The sequence below is a fragment of the Strigops habroptila genome, chromosome 3, assembly GCF_004027225.2.
Source record: "Strigops habroptila isolate Jane chromosome 3, bStrHab1.2.pri, whole genome shotgun sequence".
Taxonomy (NCBI): domain Eukaryota; kingdom Metazoa; phylum Chordata; class Aves; order Psittaciformes; family Psittacidae; genus Strigops; species Strigops habroptila.
The window spans coordinates 78830156-78843099 of NC_044279.2; the positions used below are offsets into that span (position 1 = coordinate 78830156).

General features: G+C 43.7%; 1 protein-coding gene across 3 annotated transcripts in view; it reads left to right on the top strand.

Moving 5' to 3' along the window:
* Positions 1-12944, top strand: part of GRIN2B (glutamate ionotropic receptor NMDA type subunit 2B) — a 225465-nt gene that overhangs the window by 177896 nt on the left and 34625 nt on the right. For all 3 annotated transcript variants that reach the window (XM_030479291.1, XM_030479288.2, XM_030479289.1), the window contains 2 exons: positions 266-391; positions 3395-3624. In XM_030479291.1, coding sequence (XP_030335151.1) covers positions 266-391; positions 3395-3624 — 356 coding nt within the window. The remainder of the gene's footprint in view (positions 1-265; positions 392-3394; positions 3625-12944) is intronic.

Below are 12944 nucleotides of genomic sequence, written 5' to 3' on the forward strand. Positions count from 1 at the left end.
CACCATGACTGCATGTAGCTCCAGATGGAGCCATGTGTCACAAATGTAACAGCAAGAAGGAATGCAGTCATTAGAGAGGCAGAAACTACATTCTCCCAATTCAAGAAGTTTTTCAGGCTGGGGTTGAGGCTTTGTTTTAACTTTTGTTTTTCCCCAGGCCAGTTTACTCCACACTCTCACTGAGGTGCTCTGGAAAGCAAAGGAGGTGAAGGATGGGTGAGATAGCGTAGCAGGTCTTTCACTATGGTTTTCTCTTCTTCTCCAGAGCCTTTCAGTGCTGACGTATGGGTGATGATGTTTGTGATGCTGCTTATCATCTCTGCGGTGGCTGTCTTCGTCTTTGAGTACTTCAGCCCTGTGGGCTATAATCGGTGCCTTGCTGATGGCAGAGGTAAGGGGAGTCCTTCCTTGCCATGGTCCTCTCTTGCTTCCAAAACTGGCTCCTTTGTTGGGGTGTTTCCTTTGCCTTGAACATGGTACAGATCTAGCGCACTCTGAGCTCTGTGTTCAAACTAAAGAGGGCAGGGATGGAGGTGGAAAAAAGGCTCTGAAAAGAGCGGTTGTGTATAATGTATAATTTGCTTGGCTCAGGAGACGGAGCTGTGTCGTTTTTTATCTCTAAAGCATACACCAGCTCCAGCTTGTTTCTCACTGAGGGAAAATGGGTCCTGGTAGTCAGTGCTGGCAATGGCTATGGTGCTGTGCTCTCTAAGGCAATCAGAAGGCTCAGTGCTGTCAACCCATCCTTCAGTGCTGTGTCTCCCCAGAGAGCAAGCCACTCTGCTGGCCTCCCAGCATAGTGCTATGTCCTCCAGACTCCACATCTGTCACCTGGGCATGTCCCTCCCCCACTTCACTCTCTGGCTTGCTAAGGCCAACTGAGAAAGTGGGAAGCTCTTTTTCCTGGGTGTGGGTGATGGAGTATTTTGCCAAGGGCAGCAAGAAAGATGGGAATGCCTGACCCATCTCTGTGGTTCTGGCCTTCAGAAGACAGCCTGATCAGTTAAAGAGAGGATGGACAGACAGCCTAAGAGACAGCCTTTTTTGCCTTATTGGCATGAAGACAATTAGAAAGTTGAGCCTTCCGTTATCTCCATATCTTTACCCCCTGATGAATCAGCCCTTCAAACCTTTCAGGGCTTATTGGTCCATTCAGAATAGTGGGAGAGAGACTGTTACTGGAAAATGCACTCAATTGTTCCTGAGCCTAGTACCTTGAGTGATTTTTTGCCATCATATCAGAGAAGAGTGGGGGAAAAAAAAAGTGTTAATGAGAATGCAGGCAGAACCACATATATGAAGAAGAGGAGAACTTTGCTTTTAACATGGAGCTGCGGAGGGCCTTTTTGGTGACTGATTGTAACCACATGGATCCATGGACACAAGTAAATACTGTGTAAACCTGTAAGTAAACCTGTGAGTCTCTTGAGAGATATTAGTACAGATGTGGACCTGGAAGCAGTTCTTAGTACAGGTATGCAGCTGTGCAGTTATTAAGTTAACTGAACTGCAGCTGCAAGTATCAATATTTCTGAGTAATTATGAACAGTACTGCATAATCAGGCAGATATTGTCCCTGACAGATGTAATGTGAAGATGGAGAAATCTGCTGCACAGACTGGAATGCTTGTTTGGTAATGAATGCTCTGACTAATGTTACGTTGGCTGCACTTGAACTAGTCTATGACAGTATACCCCTGCCTTCCATACCTGCATTTTCTCTTTACAGACACCAAGATGTTATCTCCAGGGTCAGGTGGGCATACCCTGATCTAGCCCCTAAATGATGTTGGTTTGTTGTTGGAGCACTCAAAGTTGGAGAGCTCAGAAGCATCCTATGTCCTTAGTTTGGATTGGAGGCTCCCATTGCTGTCTTGGTCTATAGCTGGCAAAGTAACTGTGAAAACACATGGGGTAATGAGTGAAGAGAGGAAGACCTTAGGAGGGAACTTCTCAAGATTTCCTTACAACTTACAGTTCCCACTAATGATCTGTGGGTCTTGCACCTGTGTGTCTTAGGACACATTAGATAGAGAGGGTCATAAAGCTACCAGTCCAGCATGCAAAAAGGCAAGGATCACCAGACCATGTTTCTTATAGCAACTTTGTCTCCCTGGCATTTAGAGGTTTCAGCTTTGCCGGGTAATGATTCTGATATGAACTTGGTGTGCAGTTCCCAGGGTGAAAAATGAGCCCCTTGCACCTTGCAGTTGTATTTAGAGTAAAACAGTTAGTGCTTTCAAATAATATATGATATATGCTATTTGCTGCTCAAGGGTTTGGAGAGGAGCATCAAAACTTTCTTCCCTTTTGTTCCTCTACTGGAGCCAACCTTAACCACAGCAGCAGCACTAAGTACCAGTCAACTTACCCAAGAGGGGAGATAAAACATGGGATGCTAACCTAGAAGGTTGCAGAGACAGGTTGGCACCATTGGAAAAGCGACAGAACTGTGCCAGAGGGCTCTTGTCCTAAGAGGGTCTTCTCAGTGTCTGAAGCAGGATGCTTGGAGGAATTGCATTGGCAGTCTTCCTGACAGATCTTCTTGTGCTCAAGTTGAGCAAATTTTGATTTGGGTTCCCACTAATGGAACCAGAATGTGAGATATGAGGGATATGAGACTGCTGGGAGACTGGCAGGATTTCACCTGTTTTCAGGCCTAGTGCTTGATGAGCACGTGGCTTTTGTGGTATGAGTGAGCTTCCATGCTGAAAGATGAATAAGGGGAAAATAGCAGCTTTTAAAACACTAGATCTGCTCCTGCACTGTCTGGGGCAGAGCTGCTGATTTTCCTGAATTAGACCAGAGTATATGTCACTGTTCTGTACCTTGGACACACAACCCGTGAAGAGGGAGCTGTGTTTTTTCTCTGGCTTGTGTGTCTTCAACTGCCTGGGTAACGAAACCATCTTGCAGAGGTATTTGTAGAGCTCTATTATTTCAGATGGTGCTTTGCCTTGCACTTGTACAAATACAGTGAAGCTCATGTTTTGCACAGGTGTATGCTGGAAGTTCAAGGACAAAATTGCTGTTAAATAGCTAGCAACAAGAATAGAATTTTTCTGAGAAAACTATTTTTGGTAACAACACTTGAACTGAAATGGAATGTTTGGGCTTTTAGAGACTACAGTCGGATACAAAAAAAGACCTTGTATAATGTTTCAGAGGAAATCTTTGAGATAGAAGCAATATGAAAACCTGAGGACATTTTTAAAAATTCATTTTTCAGGGTCACACTTTGCTGAGATACGATGTCATGAACATAGGGGAGTGCAGCTGCAGACATTCATCTCACATGTGGGAATATGGCTCTTAACTCTGAAGTCAAGATGTGTATGTGAATAGAAATGCAGACCACTTACTTTGAGTAATTCGTATTTCTCAATCACTTTAGAGCCAGGAGGTCCTTCTTTCACCATTGGCAAAGCTATCTGGCTGCTGTGGGGGCTGGTGTTCAACAATTCTGTGCCAGTGCAGAATCCCAAGGGTACCACTAGCAAGATCATGGTGTCAGTGTGGGCCTTCTTCGCTGTCATCTTTCTGGCCAGCTACACTGCCAACCTGGCTGCCTTCATGATCCAAGAGGAATACGTGGACCAGGTGTCTGGCTTGAGCGACAAAAAGGTAATGGATCCACCCAAACCCCCAAAGCAGCCTTTTCCACGGAAGAGGCTCTCTTTTACCATCTCTCCCCTCTCCTCTTTGCATTTACTGGGAAAGTGTTCAGTTTTTTCAGAGTGACATCATAGCTTTAGTCCCTAGTTTAAATAGCACAACTGCTCTTTGCTGGTATTCAGTTGCATTTCGACATGTTTTAAGCACTTTAGGAATGAATTAGAAGCAGAGCTGAACTGTGCTTGCTTGCATGATCCCAAACCACACCTTGATTGTCAGCAAGAAATGAATTAATGTAGCTTTGGAGATGATGTGTATAATGGCTGTAACCTGTTTTTTCAGGATGAAATGATTTGTCTTTGTAGGAACACTGGCCATTAGCCTAGCAAATATGATCTGTTGGTTTATTCTGGGGACAGGTTCTGCCCATGGGGGTAAATCAGCATGGCTTTGATGATTTAATATTACTCGCATTTGAAGTTATACTGTCATTTTTTTTGAGGCCTTTGGACACTTAGCACAAGAAATCATTTCCTCCTCAGAGTGTGTTTTGCTGCCTTGCTTACAAGCACAGCATTTTGTCCTTGCAGAGCATTTGCTTTTGCTGGGCTTTGCACACTGAGGATTTTGAGGATATTGCTCATGCATGCAACATAGCATTGGCTGGTTCATGAGGGTCTGAAGCTTTGCGCACTGCTTCATTTTAGTTGTGTAGTGAGGTTACTCACAAAGAATTGAATGTTGTGAGGCTCGATTGCCCATGCTGAATTTGTTATTCAAACACTGGGGCTGCTTAAGGGGTCATGCCATTGTAGGGCAACCAAACAGCAATAGGTCGCACACGCTACTGTCAGGGATAGCAGCAAGAGGACTGCAAATATCAGTTTGCTGCTGCTGCTGGACTGGTTATAGTTACCGTCTCATGTGTCCCCCATGACAATCTAGAAATAAATTGTGGCCAGGCCCCCTGTGTATACAGTGTCCTGTGCAGCGGGCTGGAAATTCTGGGGTGGATTAATTTTTAAGAGGTTCCCCCCTACCCTCCCTTTTTGTTGTTTGTTCCTGAAATGAAATATGATACGGAATAATACAATCCATGCAGAGGTTCTCCTGTTGTTTTAATTTCAACCTCTATTTGTTTCATGCTATCTCCAGTTTTGCACTGTGCTGTGTTGAAGAGGGGGTGGAGGGGAAGATGCTTTTCTGCCAGGTAGAGGTTGTTGCTGAGACTCCTTAGAAGCTGTGGACTCCCTCAGACTGAAAGACACTGTTCAAAACCAGCCAGCCCTATCAGAGTTAACATTAGTTTGTCATCATTAGGTTTTCAACTGTCTGAGCTAAATGGGATAGTTCATACCTGTGATCTATTGTTTCAGGCTGTGCCTAGGCTCATGGAGAGAGCCACGCTTTCATTCTCATGTTTTTCAAGATATTCTTCATACCTGCAGAGATATGTGCATGAAATATCAATTGAAAGCGGTAACTCCTGGAGCTTCACAGAGCCTTTGGATATAAGTTTCTGGGCCTATTTTAGTCGATTTTACTGTAGGACTGCCTGTGTGTATTGGATCGAGGTCATTTTCTTCTACTTTTCTTTGCCAATGTACCTGTGTTTGCTTTTGATATCCTAAAGTATATGTGCTTGCTTTGTTGGGGAAGTGAAAGGTCACAGTACATACTCAGATTGTTGCAGTATGCCTCAAATACAGCCGCTAGTGCAAGTGCAGCATTTGGGTAAAATTACAATCTACCGGAGTATCTGGAATCAGATGAAAATTGGCTAGTAAAAATGAAGGCCAATTGCTGCCTCTGGAGAATAAAGACAGGTGGGGCTAACTCCATCCAAAAGATGTGAGTGAATGAGCTTGATCTACGGGGCTCATGGATTTCCGCTCTCTGAACATGCAGAGGGCCCTGCAGAATGTGTCACAATGCTTCAAGATGCTGCCTTTTGGGAGTAATTCACTCTTCTGAATCTCCTCTTTTCCCTCGTCCAAAGCCCACATAATACTTGCAACTCACCCTCTCAATGCACTGCTTGGCTGGAATGCAGGGTGCAGGCATACGCAGGGCAGATGAAGGTGTGCTGTGCTCCATCTACCTATTCCTGCCTGCTTAAATTAGCCAGTCACTGACCAATGCCAGTGGCCAAGAGGAAAGACAGTATCTTCCTGTCTTTTTTATCTCCAATGTGTGATCTGGTCTCCAGATCAGCAGAAGTGAGGCAGATCAACCTCCCGGCCTGCTACATCAGCTGGCAAGGGCAACTGTGTCCAGCACGAGGAATCAACAGAGGATGTAATCCAAGCCGACAGGCAAAGGGCTAGTTATTTTAAGGGATGTTGTTCTACTTGCCTAGACCCAGATCTGCTTGCAAATGTCTTTGTAGCATGACAGTACCTAGGGAAGGTGTCCCACAGGCACTGTACAACTGCCAAAATGCCAGATGCACTTGCAAAATCCATTACTGTGCCTGGCTGCGGAATGCTTGTCAAGGTCAGGCTGGCTACATCCTGCGACAACCACCCTCAGGGTCTCCTTGGACCCTCATCCTTGGGCCTTGCCTGGGAAGAGCTGCTCTGAGAGATGCCTATGGCTGCCGACCTGCTGCTTCCCCAGAAAAGCAGGCTGAAACACTCCGACTGTCTAAGGACTTGGATGGTGTCTTGGCTGTGCCCCAGCATTTACTTCCTAATGACATGCAAGACAATGACTAACGTCATGTCCCTGCTGTGCTGTGTGGATGCTTGAGCAGGTCTGTCTGAGCTAGGCTAGAGTGGATACCTCCGTGCCAGGGTAGCAGGCTGAATTGAGGGTGGCTTGGAAGCTCACTGTACAGAACTTAGTGACCTCCACCATTCTGTCTCTGGCTCAGGTGTTGCTCACTCTGCTGAGTGCTCAGCTGGCCCAAAACTGGTGCCAAAGCTGACCCAGAACCCAACTCACGATGGCTTTAATTCCCTCATGTTAACCTTTGCAGGTGCTAAATCATCAAGCTATGACTTTTAATGCTGGTGCAGCTGTGGGCAGTTTGAGGGAAGGGAAACCTGCTCCTTCCCAAGAGCAGCACTGGCTGAACTGCTCTCCTGCATGGATGCCAAACCAGCATCAGTCACCTTTGCTGGTCAACATTATGCAGTGGAGTCGTTGGATGTGGTCTTGGCAGGGGCAGAGCCATGCTGGCCAGGTCAGCTCCCTGGTTGGAGCTCTGCCCTCGGCTGCAGTGCCAGCAGGACCTGCCAGAGCATCCTTGCATGTGGCCCTGGGCTGCATCTGTCTGAGGTCCACGCTGGGGGCTGCTATGACCCCAACCCTCTGCGAAAGCCCTGCTGGTAAGGTGGCCCGTCACAGAATACTTCAGTCAGCTCCTGGGTCTGGATTTCATCTGTCTGTAATCAGGAGATATAACCCAATTTCCATTAACAGGAGAGCTTCAGACACATTAGAGAAACAAGCGCCTGCAGTATATCAGTCTAACGAAGGCAATAAATATAGGAAAGGTTATATAAAATGAACTAATGTGTGAAATAATATAATAGCTAGATGCAATTTCCATTCATATACAGTAGTAATAGAATAAAAGCAAATGTGGACAGCCAGCAGGGCATTTAAATAAAATAGTTTAGAATGCAGTAGGTTAAGAATATTAAAAAAATAGTATCCATGCCTATAAATTCGTTGGATATACCAAAGAAGCTAATAAAGTATCAAAATGGTAATTTTGTAATTTACGTAAAAAGGAGAGAAATGGATTTCTGCATGCCTGCAAATTAATATAAATTGCTGGAATTTCACACGTGTTTGACTTATTTGCTTTTTAAGATGTTAATGAAATGTTGAGACAAAGGGCCTGTTTTTATGCAACGCTGGTCAGCTATTATTTTCTTTTCAATAAATACGCCTTTCTTAAAAAAAAAAAAAGATAAAAATCAGTTTTGGAGTTAAAACTGGCCAATATTTTCATTGAAAAATATTCTGGGGTGTGTCGGTTTCGGATAAGCCATGACTGGGGATAGAGTAAGAAGGCAGTGGGAAATCCTGATATTTGTCAAAGCAGCTCATTTCAGTATACTTGAAACAATACACTTGGATATTTCTGACATGTATTTTTGACCTGTCATTTTCTGAAGTTGCTACTCATAAAATTGACCTATATTAAAAAAAAAAAAAGGGAAAATAAATATTTTTTTTCTGTTACAAAGTGAAGGGACAGAAAGAAATAATTGGAAGACAAAACAACACATTATTCTGAGGTGAATGAAGCACTTCAAGTTGATGCAAAGCAAGAGTCACACTGAAAAACCTGCAAAAAAGAATCTGCTGTATTTCTACAGTAATAGGTGCTTGGCCATGAAACTGAAAAATGAATTATTTCCCACATTGTACTCTGCGGCACATTAAATCTAAATTATCCAAGGATCCCAGATATGCAGGACACTTAAGCGTGTGCTTAACTTCGCGCTCATGAGTGGCAACATTAAAGTCAATGGGCTATTATGCACATGACTGAAGTTAAAGGCTTTTCTGAGCTAGCAGCTTTTGTACAACAAATACCTGTTCTGGAGAACTCTAGAAAAAACACAGAAAGGGTGCATTTATCAGCTAGAAATTTTCTAAGGGGACCAAAAGTGGGGGTTACTCTTGTAAGGTCTGTAAGGGGAAGGTTGTCTAACCAGATGGCTTGAAGGCAGAACAAATCTTCTGCAGGATTGTGCATTTACTATCAACAGACATTTGTGGTACTTTCACACATTTCTGCACAATACAAAGGAAGTTTTATGTGGTGGTGTCCAAAGCAGAAAATATGAAGTCCTTTCAACAGCAGTGTGATTTTTATTGTCAGAACACCTTTGTAAAGATATGAGTTGGCTGCACGGAAGTGAGATCATGTCAATTTCAACTCTGTCCTCTTGTGATAGATAAAAACCTTTTTCAAAATGCATAGACTCCAATGTACCCTGCTTAACCAAAAACCATCGGAAGTAATTAAGTCCCCAAACCTTATGTCATGGGGTAGAGTTGAATTTCTTTCCACAGTGCTTCGTTGTAGATACATTTTCCTGTAAATAAGTTGAACTGTGTTCAGTCTTTTGCTTAAATATGACCTTTGTATATAACATTAGTGCTTAATATAACAAACATTCTTCATAGTGAAGTGTAGAAAGTTCAAACAGTCTAAGTCTGATATTTTCTAATAGTCTGAAATTTTATGTCTTAAAATCCAATGTTTTCTCTGCACCTCTTTGAAAATCATCAGTTACCACAGCATGAACTATTTACAAGTACTATACAGTGCAGGATATGTTTGTGTAATTACATATTATGCTCAAGTCTTCATATTAATAAATAGCTATTAAAATAGCTACAGCATCTCATTATGTTAGTAATAGAACTTTCTAACTGGCGACTTACATTTATTGTGTACATAAATATGATCCCAGATAACTTTTTACAGTTGTAGATGGGTACATTTATCGTAGATTTAACCATTCAGCACTTTTCGGATCGGCATGATGTTATGCTTTCTGAGATCCTTGGAACAAACCACTGTGCCTGTGGGCTAAAAAGTGATTCTGTAATTTTAAGGCTATAAATGTTTAAAGTCAGTGTTTTTTCAAGCATGCTTTTTCTCCTTTGCCCTGCTTCAGTCCTACTTTCTTTGTCATTTTCCCTCTTCTTTTTAAGCTCAGGGCTGTGTAGTGCAGAGCAGTGAGGAGGCTACAATATGCTTTAGCCTTGACTCAGTCTCTCAGGATTCTCTTCTGTTGATCTGGAGGCATTTAATGGCAGTAAAAACTTGTAATGGGACTCTTCAGGATTACTGCCAGTTAAAATGCAGTTTAGTTGAGAACTTACGCAGGTAAGACACAAGGGGAGGGAATACTCAGAGTCAGACTGTAGGCTTCATTCATCCTGCTGGAAAGGGAGAGATGCAACCCTTTGGGCTTTTTTGGTGGTACAGATGGGAGTCACTGGATGAGGCATGTTGGCAAAGGGCTTGTGGCACTGTCCTTAGCTTGCAGCTTTTGCATTCTCCTCACCACACGGTCCTGGCCTTTCCCAGGCCTTGGCCACCACTGACTCTTCCTTTTCATCTTCCTTTTAACTGGCTCTTGGAGCTAACCCATTGGAGGCTCTGGACAAATTTGGTTGCTTCTGTGCTAATTGTTTGGCAGTCTGGAAAAAGCCATCTTTAGAGAGTTACATAAGGAGGAAGGAAGTTGGGGGGAGCAAAGTAAGCGGAGAGGGAAGCAATGAATATATTTATTATTTATACAGTGCCATAAATGTACTTGGCACTCTGCAGTCAAATAAAAGACAATGGCCCTGCCACCAGGATTTGGCAGCCTGAGAGATGAGAGCTGGCCTCCTTCATCTGAATGATCAGGGCTGAATTGCTCATGGGGAGGGGTTGGGAAGATGAGATCTACAGGATTAAAAGAAAATACAGCAGCCTCCCCCCACCCTTTCATTGCTTATGCCTAGCGACCGTGACATTTGAAGTTATATGTACATATGTATACTTGATAAATATTTGGCTGGTTGCATCTTCCCAGGCATTTTTACTTCAGGAGCCCTGCTTCTCCCAGGCCTTTGGCTCTTCAAGGTCAAACTTCCCCTGGGTCTTGGTAGCCCAGCAGGCTTGCTTGCTTCAGGTGTACGTGCTTCAGTGCCTAGAGGCTCACAAGCAATTGATAGAGCTTTCATTCTTCTGCTGTCATCCATTTGCAGGTGGGAGGCAGCTTTCTGCAGAAGGCTAAAGGAAGGCATTATCTCCCACCTCTGGGATGGTGCTGGGATGCCCCAGATACTGTCTTGAGTTTCCTTCTTTTTGCTTTGCCTCCATGCCTACAGAAGTGCTTAAGAAATTAATGTGATCACTTGGCTTTTCTAATTACTTGGATGAAAATCGAAGGCCTCAGTGAAGTCTTCGGGAGGTTTGCTGGACTTGCGTGGGGTTTCACCCTACTTACCAGTCGTTGGTATCCGCATACAAGGTGCTGAAGCAGATTGGCTACTATTAGTGCTCAGAACACAGAAGGCTCTGACCTGCCTTTCTTAGTGAAAATGGATGAAAAATGGAATTGCTCCCCCATCAAACTATATCCTCTGAATTTCTCAGTGTTTCATAATTTGTTAACCAGCTGTCTCATGTGCAAACAAAACAGATTTCAAACTCCTCTGTACTTAGCTGCCACCTCTCCTCTCAAGGTCTTTTTCATCAGTTAATTTTCTCCCTCGGAATGAACATCTACACTTCTAATGATATAAACATGAGTGTACTAACTGGCATCTTTCTGCCTCAGTAATTTCTGTTCCATGCTTGCCTGGGATTATTCAGTAGGTGCCTTTTGCTCAATTGTGTGTAGCTTCTAAGGAAGCTGTCTTACAAGGGTGGAATACATGGCATGATTTGATACTGGGATAAACAGATCTCCATTCTCTACATGCAGGCAAGCAAAAGTTAAGCGTATTGTAGATAAGATCCATAGGCCATAGGCCAACAGATAGGGCACTGCTCATCTGATATCACACCTACTAATACTAGGGCTGTTGAAGAAGCTTTTCTCTCCAACCGGTGAAGCTCAGTGTTTCCACTACAGATGATGTTCTCTGGTTAAGCTTGGGGAACACATGACAGTGTGACTGACTTGAAGTCTATAGCCAGCCAAATGTGTCCTGAGAAAATTTTAAAGCCTTAGTGTTACCTTTTGGGTGGAGAAGCTGCACGTAGTCTGCATAATGCTCACACACTTGGAAGACCCAGAAGATACCTGGTTTGATGGTGGTGAGCGGACTCTGTCCACATGTGATGGTCTGATCCCTGAGGGGCTCCAAAGGCTTGGTGTTTCCACAATGCCTGGGTCAGCAGAAAGCCAGTGTGGTTCCAGCATGTGCATGTAGCTCTGGCTGTGGAAGACATGGAGCCCCTGAAATGCCATCTGTTTGAGGAGATGCTGTGCTGCCAAGGTTTTCAATCTTCTGCTCGCTGCAGAAGCAGCACAGAGCAAGTCTGCACATAGCAGTCCAGCTTGTGAAGAGGCTGCACAGTCCCACTGTGTGCATTGCTCTGGCAATAACTGCATTTGATGGCGGCTTCTTCCACCAATTGGATCTCTGCTTTCACCTCAGTTATTTTACAAGGACAACTATTTTTAAAGTTGCTATATTTGAACTCCTTTCTTTTGCTTTCACCTCCCCCCCCCACCTCTGCATTGTCACTAGGTTGCTCTGTTCCCTTCCCTGACCCACACGTGTCCCTATTTCACCACCAGACATTCATAGATATTTTATTTCTTGTTCGTGGGTCTGACCCACCCTACATTTTCCTTTAAAAATTACTTTAATCTAATTCTTTGCCAACTTTGCTGCAGTCAGCTGCACTAACTGATAACTCCTTTCTCAGACTTATCTAGAGGAATTCACGGGTGAAAGTACTATGCAAAGCAAGACCAGAGAATTTGAAACATCACCGAGTATTGAATAATAAGATAAACCACAAAGTCAAAGTCTGAGGGAGCACAAGGTATTTTTATGCCCTCCCAAAACTGACTTATATTGGATTTGATGCTGTTCGTTCCCCTTTTTATTTTTTCCTCTCTCTTTTTTTGGTGTTTATGGTTGAGTCATGTATTGTGTGACTGGTGAACACAAGAAACTGGGGTTTTGCCACTGCAGTCTTAGGGCTGATTTCTTCCACTGGGCCCAACAATTAGGAAGAGTTGATGTGGCAACTGGATTCTGAGCTGAGAGGAGTCTCAGCTGCTGTTGAAGAGGTGGAGGGTGATACTGTGAGAGAATGCAGAAGAACAGAGGAAATTGGAGCTCGGGTAATAGGAAGATCTGAAAACTTGTAGTCACTTAGAAATGGCTGTGAGTTCCACCTTGGGTGTAAAAAATCTTTGCGATATCAAAACTATGTGACTGCAGAGGGGATAGGGGTGCTTTAGGATTGAAGCTTGAGAAGTATCTGTACAAGAGATTCATAAGAAATAGGAAAATGAGCAGCACATTCTCTTTAGTCTTCTCTCATCACATACTATTATACCAGTGCTATGATTTTCTGCCTGTGCTGTTGGGCTTGCACACTCCTAGCTGGGATGTTATTGTAACAATGTGAAAGTGCCCTGCACTAACATATCAATAGAGCAGACTCCACGCTGGGAATCTGTAGAGCACTTCCTCTACCAAGACAGGTGATGGGCCACAGTAGTGTGGAAGTTGGTATGAGAGAGGCACTGAGGAGAGTAATAACGATCATTGACTCTCACTAGCAATACTTTTATTGTCTTGCTGTGAGCTGTTTTAGTGTAATGTTCTCTCAGCAT